Source organism: Entelurus aequoreus, linkage group LG07 (genome assembly GCF_033978785.1).
Source record: "Entelurus aequoreus isolate RoL-2023_Sb linkage group LG07, RoL_Eaeq_v1.1, whole genome shotgun sequence".
Classification (NCBI taxonomy): domain Eukaryota; kingdom Metazoa; phylum Chordata; class Actinopteri; order Syngnathiformes; family Syngnathidae; genus Entelurus; species Entelurus aequoreus.
Window position 1 is genome coordinate 11955892 of NC_084737.1, and position 22381 is coordinate 11978272.

Here is a 22381-nt window from a genome sequence, read left to right on the forward strand (position 1 = left end):
TTGTGATATAATTTTAATAATCATAATGTTAATATTCATAGTGATGGTAATAATAACAGTAATAATTGTCATGATAACCAAAATATAATAACATTAATAGTTATCATCATAATCAAATTAATATGAGCAGTGATAACAAAGATATTGCAATAATAATAATAATAATAATAATAAGCAATAGCAGTTATAGGAATAGCATCATTATCATCATTCTAATAATAATATTTTTATACATAATCATAATAGCAATACAAATCATCATAATACCAAATTATAGTAGTACTAACCATAATAAGGATGAATACAACAGTAATAAGTATAAATATTAAAAGAAAAAATTATAATAATAATAATTGTGGTTATATTATTATGATGATAATATTTAACATAATGAGAATTTAAAAAAACAATAATAATAATAGTCGTCATTACCCAAATATAATAAAAACAATCACAATTTAAAAAAATAAAAGCAATAATGGTAATCATAATAACGATAATACAATAATAATAATTAGGGATGTCTGATAATGGCTTTTTGCCGATATCCAATATTCCGATACTGTCCAACTCTTTAATTACCGATACCGATATATACAGTCGTGGAATTAACACATTATTATGCTTAATTCGGACAACCAGGTATGGTGAAGATAAGGTCCTTTTTTAAAATAAATAAATAAATAAAATAAGATAAATTAATTAAAAACATTTTCTTGAATAAAAAAGAAAGTAAAACAATATAAAAACAGTTACATAGAAACTAGCAATTAATGAAAATGAGTAAAATTAACTGTTAAAGGTTAGTACTATTAGTGGACCAGCAGCACGCACAATCATGTGTGCTTACGGACTGTATCCCTTGCAGACTGTATTGATATATATTGATATATAATGTAGGAAGCAGAATATTAATAACAGAAAGAAACAACACTTTTGTGTGAATGAGTGTAAATGGGGGAGGGAGGTTTTTTGGGTTGGTGTACTAATTGTAAGTGTATCTTGTGTTTTTTATGTTGATTTAATAAAAATAAAAAAATAAAAAATAAAAATAAAAAAATAAAAACGATACTGATATTAAAAAAAACGAAACCGATAATTTACGATATTACATTTTAAAGCATTTATCGACATCTCTAATAATAATACATGTAATATCAAAACTAATATCAGCAATAATGCTAATAATTTTGATCATCATAATCACTATCAATAATAATAATAATAATAATAATAATAATAATGTCACACATTCATTGTTGGATGTGTGGCGTTTACCAGAGGTCTTTTCCGTTTGCGACACTTGGCCGGGAAGTTGCCCACGGGTCTTTTGACAAAGTCCATCCAGGATCCCAGCGGATCGACTCTCTTCTGCTCAGCAAGCTGCAGAGAGAAGACAAAATCAACCTTGACCGTGCAAATAAATACCTCCGGTACACGCATTGTCATACGCGGCACAGCACTCTTGTGATACCACTTTTTAAAAAGTCACCTAAATACTCGCTGAAAGTAGTGTCAAAGTCGCTAAATTGGCAACACAGCTTTTTGTGGACATTTGGCAAAAGACAGTACCTGGTGTCCTGATGCGATACAAGTATCGGACGATATCGGCTTGCATCAAAAATATCCGATACAAGCAGTCCTGCAGAAAGCTGGATAACCAGTTAACATCTAAACGGCCTCCAATAAACACACAAGGTTGGTCTTTCCCTCCATTTTAGCCGAGTCATTTACAAGCGGCACGCCCCTAGGAGCTGGCAGCTACACGACGGCTAAGCACACAATAGCGCACAAACTGGACGTACGTAAAAATTGTCCTCAATTGAACAATATTCCAAACTAAAACAGCACATGTGTCAATATAAACCCGCTGTAGTTGCATATTACTCAGACATACAAAGTATCCAAGGCGGAAAGCGTGTTAGTAAGCATCCAGTAACAAGCGTGTCCGCATCATTCAATTTCCTGTTCAATGTTAAAACATGCAGCCTTCCCGGTAAGGTCTATTCAGGTGTACTGGAGAGGAGGCTACGCCGGATAGTCGAACCTCGGATTCAGGAGGAACAGTGTGGTTTTCGTCCTGGTCGTGGAACTGTGGACCAGCTCTATACTCTCGGCAGGGTCCTTGAGGGTGCATGGGAGTTTGCCCAACCAGTCGACATGTGCTTTGTGGACTTGGAGAAGGCATTCGACTTCCGGCGCCCCTTGCAAAGAAAGGTGAGAACCAGGTAAACGCTGGGGACGGGGACGGGGGGATTGTAAAAAAAATATTCAATCAAAGGCTGGACTCCAGGGAGGGGGTCCAGACTGAGGCCGAGGAAAAAAAGCCTTATAGCCATAGCACACATAGCATACTTGCCAACCCTCCTGATTTTTCCAGGAGACTCCGGAATTTCAGTGCCCCTCCCGAAAATCTCCCGGGGCAACCATTCTCCCGAATTTTTTACCGATTTTCGCCCGGACAACAATATTGAGGGCGTGCCTGCCTTTAGCGTCCTCTACAACCTGTCGTCCCGTCCGCTTTTTCTCCATACAAACAGCGTGCCGGCCCAGTCACATGTTGTATGCGTCTTCTACAAATACACGTGAGTGACTGCAAGACATACTTGGTCAACAGCCATACAGGTCACACTGAGGGTGGACGTATAAACAACTTTAACACTGTTACAAATATGCACCACACTGTGAACCCACACCAAACAAGAATGACAAACACATTTCGGGAGAACGTCCGCACCGTAACACAACATAAACACAACAGAACAAATACCCAGAATCCCTTGCATCCAATGTTCCCTCTAATTTTTCATGTGTGTGAGCAAACGCAAAAACTCCCTGAGCATTCAGTGGAGCCCATGTGAGCAACATCAGACGTGCACACTGTGGCTACACCAGCAGCACACCTGTCCCAAACCTGACTAAATAACAAGTTCAATCTCCATCCATCCAGCCACTTTCTACCGCTTGTCCCTTTCGGGGTCGCGGGGGGTGCTGGAGCCTATCTCAGCTGCATTCGGGCGGAAGGCGGGGTACACCCTGGACAAGTCCCCACCTCGTCGCAGGGCCAACACAGATAGACAGACAACATTCTCTTATTATTATAATCAAATGACAGCAGTCATTTCCATTTCTAATATAAGTGTTTAGGCCCACTTACAATGACAATAAGAAAAAATATTGTTTTTCATGAACTGTGTACTTGTATTGTTTGTCTGGGTGGAGGTCCTGCTTTGGAAATAATTTGTACCCCTTTCAGACATTGCATTTAGTTCCCATTAAAACATCCACATGTTGCACAATGAGATGTAAGCAGGGGATCATGTGTACATTCCTGCAACTTCCTGTTTGTAAAAAATATATTTTTATTAGTATTTATTTAATATACTAACAGCATTTCATGATTAATATTTATAAATGAAGATTCCTAATAAATGACACTAGAATAAGTACACATTTGATTGGTAAATCATAGTGTAACGACCTGGAATGACACTTTATGTGTGGTGTTGGAGTTGTCCGACTTTTTGTGTGGCTGTAAACGCATCACTGGCTAAGTGCCATATGTGCATGTGTTGGCGCAAGTGAGAAAGAGCGAGCGGCTGCTGTTGATATAACAAAGTTGCTTTTGGTCTGCTTTGTACTGCAGAAAATGACCACTTTTGCTAGATATCATTTTTTTTACTAATGTTTTGGTGATGTGTTTATGGCCGACAATGAAGAGTTTTGCTCAGTAAAGTGGTGGATGGAATTCATGTCCTCAAAGGGTCTCGACAGACGTTACAATATTTGAACAATGATGAGGAAAACTGTTTTCTCTGTCGTGTACGTGTGTCGAAAATTGTTATGCAGTTTTTTTTTTTAATTTGATTTTGTCCGTGGCATAGATTTGCTGTGCGCAGAGGACGCTTGAGCAGTGCGCAATTGCACAGGCGCGCACCTTAGAGCATACTTGCCAACCCTCCCGTTTTTAGCGGGAGACTCCCGGTATTCAGCGCCTCTCCCGATAACCTCCCGGCAGAAATTTTCTCCCGACAAACTCCCGGTATTCAGCCGGAGCTGGAGGCCACGCCCCCTCCAGCTCAATGCAAACCTGAGTGGGGACAGCCTGTTCTCACGTCCGCTTTCCCACAATATAAACAGCTTGCCTGCCCAATGACGTCATAACTGTAGAATGATCGAGGGCGAGTTCTTGGTTTCCTATGTGGGTTTATTGTTAGGCAGTTTCATTAACGTCCTCCCAGCGCGGTAACAACACACAACAACAGCAGTCACGTTTTCGTCTACCGTAAAGCAGTTCGTCTGCCGTAAAAAGCAATGTTGTGACACTCTTAAACAGGACAATACTGCCATCTACTGGATAGCCTCCAGAACACTGAAATTCAAGTATTTATTCTATTTATATGTATAATAAAATAAATATATATATATATATATATATATATATATATATATATATATATATATATATATATATATATATATATATATATATATATATATATATATATATATATATATATATAGCTAGAATTCACTGAAAGTCAAGTATTTCATACATATGTATATATATATATATATATATATATATATATATATATATATATATATATATGAAATACTTGAGTTGGTGAATTCTAGCTTAAATATATTCCCCTCTTAACCACGCCCCAACCACGCCCCCCCCCCCGCCCCCAACCCCCCACCTCCCGGTATCGGAGGTCTCAAGGTTGGCAAGTATGCCTTAGAGGGAACGTTGCTTGCAGCACTAACTCTTCAGGGCTACAATATACACCCCCGCTACCACCAAACCCGCCCCCCCACACCTCAAACCCCACATCTTCCGAATTCGGAGGTCTCAAGGTTGGCAAGTATGACACATAGAATCAACAAAACTTGCAACAGAGGGGAGGGAGTGGGAGCTACAGAAGCTATTAATAGTTAAGTTAACAAAGTGGTTGTTGTCGCTAGCGTTATTGACGAGCTTCTTCCTCGTAGCAAAGACGAAGTGAAGTAATAACTAGGGATGTCCGATAATGGCTTTTTGCCGATATCCCGATATTGTCCAACTCTTAATTACCGATACCGATATCAACCGATACCGATACATACAGTCGTGGAATTAACACATTATTATGCCTAGTTTGGACAACCAGGTATGGTGAAGATAAGGTCCTTTTTAAAAAAATAAAATAAAATAAGATAAATAAATTTAAAAAAATTCTTGAATAAAAAAGAAAGTAAAACAATATAAAAACAGTTACATAGAAACTAGTAATTAATGAAAATGAGTAAAATTAACGGTTAAAGGTGGACCAGCAGCACGCGCAATCATGTGTGCTGCTTACGGACTGTATTCCTTGCAGACTGTATTGATATATATTGATATATAATGTAGGAACCAGAATATTAATAACAGAAATAAAGTGAAATGAGTGTGAATGGGGGAAGGGAGGTTTTTGGGGTTGGCGCACTAATTGTAAGTGTGTCTTGTGTTTTTTATGTTGATTTAATTTAAAAAAAAAAAAAAAAAAAAAAAAAAAAACGATACCGATAATAAAAAAAATGATACTGATCATTTCCGATATTACATTTTAAAGCATTTATCGGCCGATAATATCAGCAGGCCGATATTATCGGACATCTTTAGTAATTACACTTTGATTCCTGTCACTATTAATACCACTCATGTGGTTGTTATAGTTACATTGTTAGTTTATTTGCCAACTCGTAAGAAGCGACCGCAAGTTAGCCCGACATGAAATCGCTCCAACGCGACGTCTGGCTATTTTATTTCTCTCACCAGCCAAGCCCCGATGAACTCCAACAGCATCCATCTCAAGCGGCCTTTCAGCGAGCGCCTCTGAGTGGGGAGAGACCAGCAGATAAAGGCCGAGGTGGAATTTGTTTAGATTTTGGCAGCGTCGCGCCGATGACTCGTCTGCGAAAGCAAGGGTGGAACTGCTACTTGTTTCCACCGCAATAAAAAAAAAAAAAAAAAGAAGAAGGGACTTCTTGTTTGCCTTTCTCGACGCGCTGGAATCGAAAGGCTTTCGAAATTATCTGGCGAGACTTTCTGTGTCTGACAGCAGACTAAATAAACAAGCTGACGTCGGCAGTTTTGTCCTCCTGTGCTGGGAAACGCACTCGCCAATATAACTTGCAATAAAACGCAAATGAGACTTTGGATGAAAATCATTTACCTTTCAAATAAATCAATGTTCCTATGTAGTTACAGAATGTAAGGGTCTTTAAAGTGTGGCCCGGGGGCCATTCACGGCCCCGTGCTGATTCTTTAACGGCCGGCGGTACATTCTAGGAAAATAATAATACAGATTTAAAAAAGTGGGAATAAAGAGCATAGAGGTGAAATGTAACGAGAAAAAGTTGCAAAGTTGACTCTAATAACACAAAGATGCCATGCAGGCTGTTGTAGGTCAAAAAAATCATAATGAATTAAAATCAATGTTATGAAATATTGACCTGTTCAAGGCTTCAATTACAAACCCCGTTTCCATATGAGTTGGGAAATTGTGTTAGATGTAAATATAAACGGAATACAACGATTTGCAAATCCTTTTCAACCCATATTCAGTTGAATGCACTACAAAGACAACATATTTGATGTTCAAACTCATAAACTTTGTTTTTTTTGTAAATAAATAACTTAAAATTTCATGGCTGCAACACCAACGGTATTGGGACACTAAGGACTAACACTGGACAAAAGTATTGGGACACTAAGGACTACCACTGGACAAAAGTATTGGGACACTAAGGACTACCACTGGACAAAAGTATTGGGACACTAAGAACTAAGACTGGACAAAAGTATTGGGACACTAAGGACTAACACTGGACAAAAGTATTGGGACACTAAGGACTAACACTGGACAAAAGTATTGGGACACTAAGGACTACCACTGGACAAAAGTATTGGGACACTAAGAACTAAGACTGGACAAAAGTATTGGGACACTAAGGACTAACACTGGACAAAAGTATTGGGACACTAAGGACTAACACTGGACAAAAGTATTGGGACACTAAGGACTAACACTGGACAAAAGTATTGGGACACTAAGGACTAACACTGGACAAAAGTATTGGGACACTAAGGACTAACACTGGACAAAAGTATTGGGACACTAAGGACTAACACTGGACAAAAGTATTGGGACACTAAGGACTAAGACTGGACAAAAGTATTGGGACACTAAGGACTAACACTGGACAAAAGTATTGGGACACTAAGGACTAACACTGGACAAAAGTATTGGGACACTAAGGACTAACACTGGACAAAAGTATTGGGACACTAAGGACTAAGACTGGACAAAAGTATTGGGACACTAAGGACTAACACTGGACAAAAGTATTGGGACACTAAGGACTAACACTGGACAAAAGTATTGGGACACTAAGGACTAACACTGGACAAAAGTATTGGGACACTAAGGACTAACACTGGACAAAAGTATTGGGACACTAAGAACTAAGACTGGACAAAAGTATTGGGACACTAAGGACTAACACTGGACAAAAGTATTGGGACACTAAGAACTAAGACTGGACAAAAGTATTGGGACACTAAGGACTAACACTGGACAAAAGTATTGGGACACTAAGGACTAACACTGGACAAAAGTATTGGGACACTAAGGACTAACACTGGACAAAAGTATTGGGACACTAAGGACTAACACTGGACAAAAGTATTGGGACACTAAGAACTAAGACTGGACAAAAGTATTGGGACACTAAGGACTAACACTGGACAAAAGTATTGGGACACTAAGGACTAACACTGGACAAAAGTATTGCGACACTAAGGACTAACACTAGACAAAAGTATTGGGACACTTAGGACTAACACTAGACAAAAGTATCGGGACACTTAGGACTAACACTAGACAAAAGTATTGGGACACTTAGGACTAACACTAGACAAAAGTATTGGGACACTAAGAACTAAGACTGGACAAAAGTATTGGGACACTAAGGACTAACACTGGACAAAAGTATTGGGACACTTAGGACTAACACTAGACAAAAGTATCGGGACACTTAGGACTAACACTGGACAAAAGTATTGGGACACTTAGGACTAACACTGGACAAAAGTATTGGGACACTTAGGACTAACACTGGACAAAAGTTTTTGGACACTTAGGACTAACACTAGACAAAAGTATTGGGACACTTAGGACTAACAGTAGACAAAAGTTTTTGGACACTTAGGACTAACACTAGACAAAAGTATTGGGACACATAGGACTAACAGTAGACAAAAGTATCGGGACACTTAGGACTAACACTAGACAAAAGTATTGGGACACTTAGGACTAACACTAGACAAAAGTATTGGGACACTTAGGACTAACACTAGACAAAAGTATTGGGACACTTAGGACTAACAGTAGACAAAAGTTTTTGGACACTTAGGACTAACACTAGACAAAAGTATTGGGACACTTAGGACTAACACTAGACAAAAGTATCGGGACACTTAGGACTAACCCTAGACAAAAGTATCGGGACACTTAGGACTAACAGTAGACAAAAGTTTTTGGACCGTTAGGACTAGCACCAGCCAAATAAGCGGGCCCGACCAACACTGTTTGCAGCTTTAATTTGTTATGTCATTGCCTGAAATAAATAGATAAATGAAAAAAAATAAAATAGTAAAAGAGTGCGGGTACTAGACTGGCCTGCCTGTAGTCCAGACATGTCTCCCATGGAAAATAATTCCACCTGAAAATTTTCAAAAATGTGTCTCCTCAGTTCCCAAACCTTTACTGAGTGTTGTTAAAAGGAAAGGCCATGTAACACAGTGGTAAAAATGCCCCTGTGACAACTTTTTTTGCATTGAATTCTAAATTAATGATTATTTGCAACAACAAAAAATGAAGTTTCTCAGTGTGAACATGAAATATCTTGTGTTTGCAGTCTATTCAATTGAATATAAATTGAAAAGGATTTGCAAATCATTGTATTCTCTTTTTATTTACCATTTTACACGACGTGGCAACTTGACTGGTTTGGGTGTTTTGTACAAGTGGTAATGCGACCAGCGTCCATGTTTGACTCGGTGAGTTGACAGAAACTCGATTGTTAGTTAGTATTTATGCGTGATTGCCACTAATAATCCCTGCAGACTCCACCTTTTTAAAAGCCACTTTTCTTTGTCCAGTGGTTTTGGCAGAGGGAAAAAAATGAGGTCGAATTTATTTGAAGTCGTAAAAAAAAGGAAGAAAAAAAAAAAAAACTCCCCACTTTTTGGCGTCCGAGCGCCGGCACAAACACAAACACAAACACGTCTCCGTGGCAAACGCGGCGCTCGTGTCCTGCCAAGACTTTCCAGGAAGAAGTGTGTCCGCCCCCCCCGGCCAGGAAATGACCATCCTCTTGTTTTCCACGCATGTTATCAGGTCTTCTTATAAATACTGGACTATGGATCGGCGTCGACAAGGAGAAGAAAAAAGATTTTCGCCGGACTACTTAAGCTCTCCAGTTCCTTCAGTAGATTCCTGATGATTCACCCTTCCGGTTGTGTGCATCTCCTGTGGCTCAGTCCCAACACTGCCGGGTTACCTCTCCCACCTTCTGTCACCTATTTCTGCTTTCTCACAACTTACTTATTTTTCCCTCACTTCTTTTTGTCATTTATTTCTTTGCTCTGCGTTGGCGTCCTACTTCGGTTAAGCCAATCGTGACAAACAAAACAGCTTCTTTTTACTTTTATACCACACTCATAAATGTACCTCATGATGGCCACAGTTTGACCCTGGAACAGATTATTTATATGTCCATGATTATCAACTGGGGTTCACTTATTTTTACACTTGAATTACAGTAACTCATGTTAAAAATGTACTTAAAACCTTGACTTAGCACCTTTTATAAAGGCCAGTTTTACCCTGGAACAGATTATTTCTGTTTTCATTATTATTAAGTGGTTAACTTCCTTTTATACTTCACCCTGGAACAGATTAATTATTCTTTTTACACTTGAATGACAGTCAACAATGATTTAGATGATGACCACAATTTGACCCTAGAACAGATTTAAGTGGTTAACTTCCTTTTACACTTGAATGACAGTCAAAAATGTTAAAATGTACTTAAAACATTGTCTAAACACCTTTTATAAAGGCCACAGTTTGACACTGGAAGATATAATTTATTTTTTCATTATTATTAAGTGGTTAACTTCTTTTTACACTTGAATTACAGTTAATTATGTTAAAATGTACTTAAAACCTTGACTGAACACATTTTATAAAGGCCACAGTTTGACTCTGGAACAGATTATTTCTATTTACATTATTATTAAGCGGTTAACTTCTTTGTACACTTAAATTCCAGTCAAAAATGTTTCAGATGATGGCCACAGTTTGACCCTTGAACAGATTATTTATATTTCCATGATTATCAAATGGGGTTAACTTCTTTTTACACTTGAATTACAGTTAATCATGTTAAAAATGTACTTAAAACATTGACTAAACACATTGTATAAAGGCCACAGTTTGACCCTAGAACACATTTATTTATATTTACATTATTGTTAAGTGGTTAACTTCCTTTTACACTTGAATGACAGTCAAAAAAATGTTAAAATGTACTTAAAACATTGACTAAACACCTTTTATAAGGGCCACAGTTTGATCCTGGAACAGATCATTTCTGTTTTCATTATTATTAAGTGGTTAACTTCTTTTTACACTTGAATTACAGTTAATCATGTTAAAAATGTACTTAAAACATTGACTTAGCACCTTTTATAAAGGCCACAGTTTCACCCTGGAACAGATTATTTCTATTTTCATTATCATTAAGTGGTTAACTTCTTTTTACACTTGAATGCCAGTCAAAAATGTTTCGAATGATGGCCACAGTTTGACCCTGGAACAGATTATTTATATTTCCATGATTATCAACTGGGGTTAACTTATTTTTACACTTAGAAATTACAGTTAATCGTGTTAAAAATGTACTTAAAACCTTGATTTAGCACCTTTTATAAAGGCCACAGTTTTACACTGGAACAGATTAATTCTGTTTTCATTATTATTAAGTGGTTAACTTCTTTTTACACTTGAATGACAGTCAAAACATGTTTTAGATGATGACCACAGTTTGACCCTGAAACAGATTTATTTATATTTACATTATTATTAAGTGGTTAACTTCCTTTTACACTTGAATGAAAATGTTAAAATGTACTTAAAACATTGTCTAAACACCTTTTATAAAGGCCACAGTTTGACACTGGAAGAGATCTTTTCTTTTTTCATTATTATTAAGTGGTTAACTTCTTTTTACACTTGAATTACAGTTAATTATGTTAAAATGCACTTAAAACCTTGACTAAACACATTTTATAAAGGCCACAGTTTGACTCTGGAACAGATTATTTCTATTTACATTATTATTAAGCGGTTAACTTCTTTTTACACTTAAATTCCAGTCAAAAATGTTTCAGGTGATGGCCACAGTTTGACATTTGAACAGATTATTTATATTTCCATGATTATCAACTGGGGTTAACTTCTTTTTACACTTGAATTACAGTTAATCGTGTTAAAAATGTACTTAAAACTTTGATTTAGCACCTTTTATAAAGGCCACAGTTTTACCCTGGAACAGATTATTTCTGTTTTCATTATTATTAAGTGGTTAACTTCTTTTTACACTTGAATTACAGTTAATCATGTTAAAAATGTACTTAAAACATTGACTAAACACATTTTATAAAGGCCACAGTTTGACCCTGGAACACATTTATTTATATTTACATTATTGTTAAGTGGTTAACTTCCTTTTACACTTGAATTACAGTTAATCATGTTAAAAATGTACTTAAAACCTTGACTTAGCACCTTTTATAAAGGCCACAGTTTCACCCTGGAACAGATTATTTCTATTTTCATTATCATTAAGTGGTTAACTTCTTTTTACACTTGAATGCCAGTCAAAAATGTTTCAGATGATGGCCACAGTTTGACCCTGGAACAGATTATTTATATTTCCATGATTATTAACTGGGGTTAACTTCTTTTTACACTTGAATTACAGTTAATCATGTTAAAAATGTACTTAAAACCTTGATTTAGCACCTTTTATAAAGGCCACAGTTTGACCCTGGAACAGATTATTTCTGTTTTCATTATTATTAAGTGGTTAACTTCTTTTTACACTTGAATGACAGTCAAAACATGTTTTAGATGATGACCACAGTTTGGCCCTGAAACAGATGTATTTATATTTACATTATTATTAAGTGGTTAACTTCCTTTTACACTTGAATGACAGTCAAACATGTTAAAAATGTATTTTAAACATTGACTAAAAACCTTTTATAAGGGCCACAGTTTGACTCTGGAACGGATCATTTCTGTTTTCATTATTATTAAGTGGTTAACTTATTTTTACACTTGAATTACAGTTAATCATGTTAAAAATGTACTTAAAACCTTGATTTAGCACATTTTATAAAGGCCACAGTTTTACCCTGGAACAGATTATTTATATTTACATGATTATTAAGTGGTTAACTTGTTTTTACACTTGAATGCCAGTCAAAAATGTTGCAGATGATGGCCACAGTTTGACCCTGGAACAGATTATTTATATTTCCATGATTATCAACTAAGGTTAACTTCTTTTTACACTTGAATTACAGTTAATCATGTTAAAAATGTACTTAAAACCTTGACTAAACACCTTCTATAAAGGCCACAGTTTGACCCTGGAACAGATTATATGTATTTACATTATTATTAAGTGGTTAACTTCCTTTTACAATTAAATGACAGTCAAAAATGTTAAAAAATGTACTTAAAACATTGACTAAACGCATTTTATAAAGGCCACAGTTTGACCCTGGATCATATTATTTCTATGTCCATGATTATCAACTGGGGTTAACTTCTTTTTACACTTGAATTACAGTTAACCATGTTAAAAATTTACTTAAAACATTGACTAAACACATTTTATAAAGGCCACAGTTTGACTCTGGAACAGATTATTTATATTTACATGATTATCAACTGGGGTTAACTTCTTTTTACACTTGAATTACAGTTACTGATGTTAAAAATGTACTTAAAACCTTGACTAAACACATTTTATAAAGGCCACAGTTTGACTCTGGAACAGATTATTTATATTTACATGATTATTAAGTGGTTAACTTCCTTTTATACTTGAATAACAGTCAAAAAATGTTTCAGATGATAACCACAGTTTGACCCTGGAACAGATGTATTTGTATTTACATTATTATTAAGTGGTTAACTTCCTCTTACACTTGAATGACAGTCAAAAATGTTAAAAATGTATTTTAAACATTGACTAAAAACCTTTTATAAGGGCCACAGTTTGACCCTGGAAGAGATCATTTCTGTTTTCATTATTATTAATTGGTTAACTTCTTTTTACACTTGAATTACAGTTAATTATGTTAAAATGTACTTTAAAAATTGACTAAACACATTTTATAAAGGCCACAGTTTGACCCTGGAACAGATTATTTCTGTTTTCATTATCATTAAGTGGTTAACTTCTTTTTACACTTGAATGCCAGTCAAAAATGTTTCTGATGATGGCCACAGTTTGACCCTGGAACATATTATTTCTATGTCCATGATTATCAACTGGGGTTAACTTCTTTTTACACTTGAATTACAGTTAATCATGTTAAAAATGTACTTAAAACATTGACTAAACACATTTGATAAAGGCCACAGTTTGACTCTGGAACAGATTATTTATATTTCCATGATTATCAACTTGGGTTAACTTCTTTTTACACTTGAATTACAGTTAGTGATGTTAAAAATGTACTTAAAACCTTGACTAAACACATTTTATAAAGGCCACAGTTTGACTCTGGAACAGATTATTTATATTTACATGATTATTAAGTGGTTAACTTCCTTTTACACTTGAATGACACTCAAAAAATGTTTCAGATCATGACCACAGTTGGACCCTGGAACAGATTTATTTATATTTACATTATTATTAAGTGGTTAACTTCCTTTTACACTTGAATGACAGTCAAAAAATGTTAAACATGTATTTTAAACATTGACTAAAAACTTTTTATAAGGGCCACAGTTTGACCCTGGAAGAGATAATTTCTGTTTTCATTATTATTAGGTGGTTAACTTCTTTTTACACTTGAATTACAGTTAATCGTGTTAAAAATATACTTAAAACCTTGATTTAGCACCTTTTATAAAGGCCACAGTTTGACCCTGGAACAGATTATTTCTGTTTTCATTATTATTAAGTGGTTAACTTCTTTTTACACTTGAATCACAGTTAACCATGTTAAAAATGTACTTAAAACATTGACTAAACACATTTTATAAAGGCCACAGTTTGACCCTGGAACAGGTTATTTATATTTACATTATTTTTAAGCGGTTAACTTCCTTTTACACTTGAATGACTGACAGAAATTATTTAGATGATGGCCAAAGTTTGACCTTGGAACAGATTATGTATATTTCCATGATTATTAAGTGGTTAACTTCCTTTTACACTTGAATGCCAGTCAAAAATGTTTCAGATGACGGCCACAGTTTGACCCTGGAACAGATTATTTATATTTCAGTGATTAGCAACTGGGGTTAACTTCTTTTTACACTTGAATTACAGTTACTGATGTTAAAAATGTACTTAAAACCTTGACTAAACACATTTTATAAAGGCCACAGTTTGACTCTGGAACAGATTATTTATATTTCCATGATTATCAACTGGGGTTAACTTCTTTTTACACTTGAATTACAGTTACTGATGTTAAAAATGTACTTAAAACCTTGACTAAACACATTTTATAAAGGCCACAGTTTGACTCTGGAACAGATTATTTATATTTCCATGATTATCAACTGGGGTTAACTTCTTTTTACACTTGAATTACAGTTACTGATGTTAAAAATGTACTTAAAACCTTGACTAAACACATTTTATAAAGGCCACAGTTTGACTCTGGAACAGATTATTTCCATTTGCATGATTATTAAGTGGTTAACTTCCTTTTACAAATAAATGACAGTCAAAAATGTTAAAAATGTACTTAAAACATTGACTAAACGTATTTTATAAAGGCCACAGTTTGACCTTGGAACAGATTACTTCTATGTCCATGATTATCAACTGGGGTTAACTTCTTTTTACACTTGAATTACAGTTAATCGTGTTAAAAATGTACTTAAAACCTTGACTAAACACCTTTTATAAAGGCCACAGTTTGACCCTGGAACAGATTATTTCTACTTCCATGATTATCAACTGGGGTTAACTTCTTTTTACACTTGAACTACAGTTAATCATGTTAAAAATGCACTTAAAACCTTGACTAGACACATTTTATAAAGGCCACAGTTTGACCCTGGAACAGATTATTTATATTTACATGATTATTAAGTGGTTAACTTCCTTTTACACTTGAATGCCAGTCAACAATGTTTCAGATGATGGCCACAGTTTGACCCTGGAACATATTATTTATATGTCCATGATTATCAACTGGGGTTAACTTCTTTTTACACTTGAACTACAGTTAATCATGTTAAAAATGCACTTAAAACCTTGACTAGACACATTTTATAAAGGCCACAGTTTGACCCTGGAACAGATTATTTATATTTACATGATTATTAAGTGGTTAACTTCCTTTTACACTTGAATGCCAGTCAACAATGTTTCAGATGATGGCCACAGTTTGACCCTGGAACAGATGATTTATATCTCCATGATTATCGACTGGGGTTGACTACTTTTTACACTAATCATGTTCTTACGACATTGACTGGCCACCTTTAATGACGGCCTCAGTTTGACCCTGGAACAGATCATCTGTATTGACATAGTTTTATATGAGACCAACTAGTTTTGACATGCAAACAATGCACCTTTGGAGGTGTTTGACATATTCAAATGAGAGTTTTCCTCTCCATGGGGGGGGAGTTATTGAACAAGTGGTGTAGTTGTCAGCCAGACAGAGCAGCATTCATCACCAGCGAGGAAACAAAAAGCTTGGCCTCTGGCTAAATCCCGCCATTACTCAACACGCCGTGCGCGATGTTTGACTTGACGCCCCCAATTACAGATTCCTCTTGGCGCTCAACAATGACAGATCGCTCTCCTCTTTTTGTTTGCAGAGCAACGAGGCTCACATTCCCGCTAAGAGAGTCAGCGAGAGGAGGATTTGAAGCCTTAGAAAAGGCATTGGCGGCCCCACGGCTGGCGAGTGGGACGGCGTTCACGTGGCCCCCGGGCGGCCACTCGGTTACGCACATGTTGGGTGCAGACGTTGACAAACACGCGCTTGTCAGCTCGGAGACAACCCGACTCAGCACTTTTGAAGTGGGAATGTTTTCCACTTGACAAGTGAAACAATTGTTCACTGCCGTGGAAAATGACAACATGACGTGCACGCCACTTTGCAAAGAACAAACTGTCTTTTAGCCTCTTCGGCCCGATCCCAATACACCCACTACCACGAGCCCCCACCCCACTATCACACAGGTGTCAAAATGAAGGCCCGGGGGCCAAATGTGGCCCGCCACATTATTTTATGTGGCCCGCGAAAGCCCGGAAATAATATGCATTATTAAAATGCTTACTCTTTTCTTACTAAATATATTTGTTCTTTCTTTTATTGACATTAAAAATCATGTGTCATGAAGTTCTGTTACTTAAATATCTGCCTGATTTATGATTTCAAAACAAATTATCAATCAAATTGTAGAATGCAAAAATGACAATATATACATTCCATATTTCCATGTACAGTAAGACAGTAAAACATTAAAAACAAACAAATAAAACATTAAAACAACAAGATTTTACGATTTTTTAAAAATAATTTAAAAAAATAAAATAAATAAAAAAGGCAGCTCGTTGCATGAATTTTACCGCTAAGAACAGTGGTATGGTTTTTCCATGTATTCAATTTTTTCTATGCTGTAAAAAAAAAACACTGCTTTTTTTGTAAAACTCTGGTGACTGAGCTGCCAGTTTTTAAGCTTATGTAAAAAAATATATATATACGTTATTAAAATGCTTACTCTTTTCTTACTAAATATATTTGTTCTTTCCTTTTTGGACATTAAAAATCATGTGCTGCATGCAATTGCATATATTTTATGTACATGTACAGTAAGACACTAAAACATTAAAAACAAAACAAAAAAACATTAAAACAAGATTTTACGATTAAAAAAAATAAATGAATACATTTTTTTTTTAAAGGCAGCTCGTTGCATGAATTTTACCGCTAAAAATAGTCGTATGGTTTTTCCATTTATTCAATTTATTCTATGCTGTAAAAAAAAAAACACTGCTTTTTTTGTAAAACTCTGGTGACTGAGCTGCCAGTTTTTAAGCTTATGTAAAACAAATTATTTGGTTATTAAAATGCTTACTCTTTTCTTACTAGATATATTTGTTCTTTCCTTTTTTGACGTTAAAAATCATTTGCTGCATGCAATTGCATATATTTTAAAATTCAATATTATCAAAATCAAAATATTATATTATCATGTGTTCCAAAAATATTTTTTGTTAAAATAAAGAGAAATTCTGTACTTAAATATCTGCCTGATTTATGATTTTAAAAGAAATTATCAATCAAATTGTAGAATGCAAAATTGACAATAGATAGATTCCATATTTCCATGTACAGTAAGACACTACAACATTAAAAACAAACAAAAAAAACATTAAAACAACAAGATTTTACGATTAAAAAAAAAAAAAAAATACATTTTTAAAAAAAGGCAGCTTGTTGCATGAATTTTACCGCTGAGAACAGTGGTGTGGTTTTTCAATTTATTCCATTTTTTCTATGCTGTAAAAAAACAAAACACTGCTTTTTTTGTAAAACTCTGGTGACTGAGCTGCCAGTTTTTAAGCTTATGTAAAAAAATTAATATGCGTTATTAAAATGCTTACTCTTTTCTTACTAAATATATTTGTTCTTTCCTTTTTTGACGTTAAAAATCATGTGCTGCATGCAATTGCATATATTTTAAAATTCAATATTATCAAAATCAAAATATTATATTATCATGTGTTCCAAAAATATTTTTTGTTAAAATAAAGACAAATTCTGTATTTAAATATCTGCCTGATTTATGATTTCAAAAGAAATTATCAATCAAATTGTAGAATGCAAAATTGACAATAGATAGATTCCATATTTCCATGTAGAGTAAGACACTACAACATTAAAAACAAACAAAAAAAACATTAAAACAAGATTTTACGATAAAAAAAATAAAATAAAATACATTTTTTTTAAAAGGCAGCTTGTTGCATGAATTTTACCGCTAAGAACAGTGGTATAGTTTTTCCATTTATTCCATTTCTTCTACGCTGTAAAAAAAACAAAACACTGCTTTTTTTGTAAAACTCTGGTGACTGAGCTGCCAGTTTTTAAGCTTATGTAAAAAAATTAATATGCGTTATTAAAATGCTTACTCTTTTCTTACTAAATATATTTGTTCTTTCCTTTTTTGACATTAAAAATCATGTGCTGCATGCAATTGCATCTCTTTTAAAATTCAATATTATCAAAATCAAAATATTATATTATCATGTGTTCCAAAAATATTTTTTGTTGAAATAAAGACAAATTCTGTACTTAAATATCTGCCTGATTTATGATTCCAAAAGAAATTATCAATCAAATTGTAGAATGCAAAATTGACAATAGATAGATTCCATATTTCCATGTACAGTAAGACACTAAAACATTAAAAACAAACAAAAAAAACATTAAAACAACAAGATTTTACGATTAAAAAAAAAAAATGAATTTTTTTTTTTTTAAAAAGGCAGCTCGTTGCATGAATTTTACCGCTAAAAATAGTCGTATGGTTTTTCCATTTATTCCATTTATTCTATGCTGTAAAAAAAACACTGCTTTTTTTGTAAAACTCTGGTGACTGAGCTGCCAGTTTTTAAGCTTATGTAAAAAAAATTAATTGGTTATTAAAATGATTACTCTTTTCTTACTAAATATATTTGTTCTTTCCTTTTTTGACGTTAAAATCATGTGCTGCATGCAATTGCATATATTTTAAAATTCAATATTATCAAAATCAAAATATTATATTATCATGTGTTCCAAAAATATTTTTTGTTAAAATAAAGACAAATTCTGTACTTAAATATCTGCCTGATTTATGATTTCAAAAGAAATTATCAATCAAATTGTAGAATGCAAAATTGACAATAGATAGATTCCATATTTCCATGTACAGTAAGACACTACAACATTAAAAACAAACAAAAAAAACATTAAAACAAGATTTTACGATAAAAAAAATAAAATAAAATACATTTTTTTAAAAAGGCAGCTTGTTGCATGAATTTTACCGCCAAGAACAGTGGTATAGTTTTTCCATTTATTCCATTTTTTCTACGCTGTAAAAAAACAAAACACTGCTTTTTTTGTAAAACTCTGGTGACTGAGCTGCCAGTTTTTAAGCTTATGTAAAAAAATTAATATGCGTTATTAAAATGCTTACTCTTTTCTTACTAAATATATTTGTTCTTTCCTTTTTTGACATTAAAAATCATGTGCTGCATGCAATTGCATCTCTTTTAAAATTCAATATTATCAAAATCAAAATATTATATTATCATGTGTTCCAAAAATATTTTTTGTTAAAATAAAGACAAATTCTGTACTTAAATATCTGCCTGATTTATGATTTCAAAAGAAATTATCAATCAAATTGTAGAATGCAAAATTGACAATAGATAGATTCCATATTTCCATGTACAGTAAGACACTAAAACATTAAAAACAAACAAAAAAAACATTAAAACAAGATTTTACGATAAGAAAAATAAAATAAAATACATTTTTAAAAAAAGGAAGCTTGTTGCATGAATTTTACCGCTAAGAACAGTGGTATGGTTTTTCCATTTATTCCATTTTTTCTACGCTGTAAAAAAAACAAAACACTGCTTTTTTTGTAAAACTCTGGTGACTGAGCTTGCCAGTTTTTAAGCTTATGTAAAAAAATTAATATGCGTTATTAAAATGCTTACTCTTTTCTTACTAAATATATTTGTTCTTTCCTTTTTTGACATTAAAAATCATGTGCTGCATGCAATTGCATCTCTTTTAAAATTCAATATTATCAAAATCAAAATATTATATTATCATGTGTTCCAAAAATATTTTTTGTTAAAATAAAGAGAAATTCTGTACTTAAATATCTGCCTGATTTATGATTTCATAAGAAATTATCAATCAAATTGTAGAATGCAAAATTGACAATAGATAGATTCCATATTTCCATGTACAGTAAGACACTAAAACATTAAAAACAAACAAAAAAAACATTAAAACAACAAGATTTTACGATTAAAAAAAAAAAAAAAAAATTTTTTTTAAAAGGCAGCTCGTTGCATGAATTTTACCGCTAAGAACAGTGGTATGGTTTTTCAATTTATTCAATTTTTTCTATGCTGTAAAAAAAAAACACTGCTGGTGACTGAGCTGCCAGTTTTTAAGCTTATGTAAAAAAAAATAATATGCGTTATTAAAATGCTTACTCTTTTCTTACTAAATATATTTGTTCTTTCCTTTTTTAACATAAAAAATCATGTGCTGCATGCAATTGCATCTCTTTTAAAATTCAATATTATCAAAATCAAAATATTATGTTATCATGTGTTCCAAAAATATTTTTTTGTTAAAATAAAGAGAAATTCTGTACTTAAATATCTGCCTGATTTATGATTTCAAAACAAATTATCAATCAAATTGTAGAATTCAAAATGGACAATAGATGCATTCCATATTTCCATGTAACAGTAAGACACTAAAACATTAAAAAAACAAAAACAAAAAAAACATTAAAACAAGATTTTACAGTAAAAAAAAAAAAAAAAAAGCCGCTCTGTTGCATGACTTTTACCACTAAGAACAGTCGTATGGTTTTTCCATTTATTCCATTTTTTATAAGCTGTGAAAAACCCACTTCCATTACTGTAAAAGACTGAGCTGGTGACTGACCTGCCAGTTTTTAAGCTTGTGTAAAAAAATTATATTATTATATATATACACATCATATATTAGTCATTGTTAAAAGTGGCCCATAATTGCGATGTGGCCCTCAATGAAAACGAGTTTGACACCCCTGCACTACCACTACACCCTCCAAATGAAGCAAAAAGGGGCGGGGCTTTGTAATCTTCCCTAAGAATTTGGACACCACTTGCTACCTGCTACTCTTTAAACTCCTTGTGCAGGTCTGAATGTTGATTCCACCATTGAGATTTGGTCATTTCCCAACCAATATTCTACAACACAAATACAACGTTAAAACATTATTCTTTTTGACGATGTTTAATCAATGTCGGGTTCTGACGTTGTTTTGACCATTGAATTTTGGTCATTTCCCAACCGATATTCTACAACACAAATACAACGTTGAATCAACATACTTTTTGACAACGTCAATTTGACCATTGAAATTTGGTCATTTCCCAACCAATATTCTACAACACAAATACAACGTTGAATCAACATACTTTTTGACGACGTCAATTTGACCATTGAAATGTTGACATTTCCCAACCAATATTCTACAACACAAATACAACGTTGAAACAACATGCTTTTTGACTACGTCAATTTGACCATTGAATTTTGGTCATTTTCCAAACAATATCCTACAACACAAATACAACGTTGAAACAACATGCTTTTTGACTACTTTTAATCAATATTGGGTTCTTATGTTGATTTGACCATTGAATTTTGGTCATTTCCTAACCAATATTCTACAACACAAATACAACGTTGAAACAACATGCTTTTTTACGACGTTTAATCAACGTTGGGATCTGACGTTGATTTGACCATTGAATTTTGGTCATTTCCCAACCAATATTCTACAACACAAATACAACGTTGAAACAACATGCTTTTTGACAACGTTTAATCAATGTTGAGTTCTGACATCATTTGACCATTGAAATTTGGTCATTTCCCAACCAATATTCTACAACACAAATACAACGTTGAAACAACATGCTTTTTGACAACGTTTAATCAATGTTGGGTTCTGACGTCAATTTGACCATTGAAATTTGGTCATTTCCCAACCAATAGTCTACAACACCAATACAAAGTTGAAACAACATGCTATTTGACGACGTTTAATCAATCTTGGGTTCTCATGTTGATTTGACCACTGAAAATTGGTCATTTCCCAACCGATATTCTACAACACAAATACAACGTTGAATCAACATACTTTTTGACAACGTTTATTCAATGTTGGGTTCTGACATCAATTTGACCATTGAAATTTGGTCATTTCCCAACTAA

The 22381-nt window shown here is 33.8% G+C and overlaps 1 protein-coding gene across 1 annotated transcript in view; it reads right to left on the minus strand.

Moving 5' to 3' along the window:
* Positions 1–22381, minus strand: part of c1qtnf12 (C1q and TNF related 12) — a 72088-nt gene that overhangs the window by 22211 nt on the left and 27496 nt on the right. Inside the window, exon 2 of the mRNA XM_062051918.1 lies at positions 1279–1383. Coding sequence (XP_061907902.1) covers positions 1279–1383 — 105 coding nt within the window. The remainder of the gene's footprint in view (positions 1–1278; positions 1384–22381) is intronic.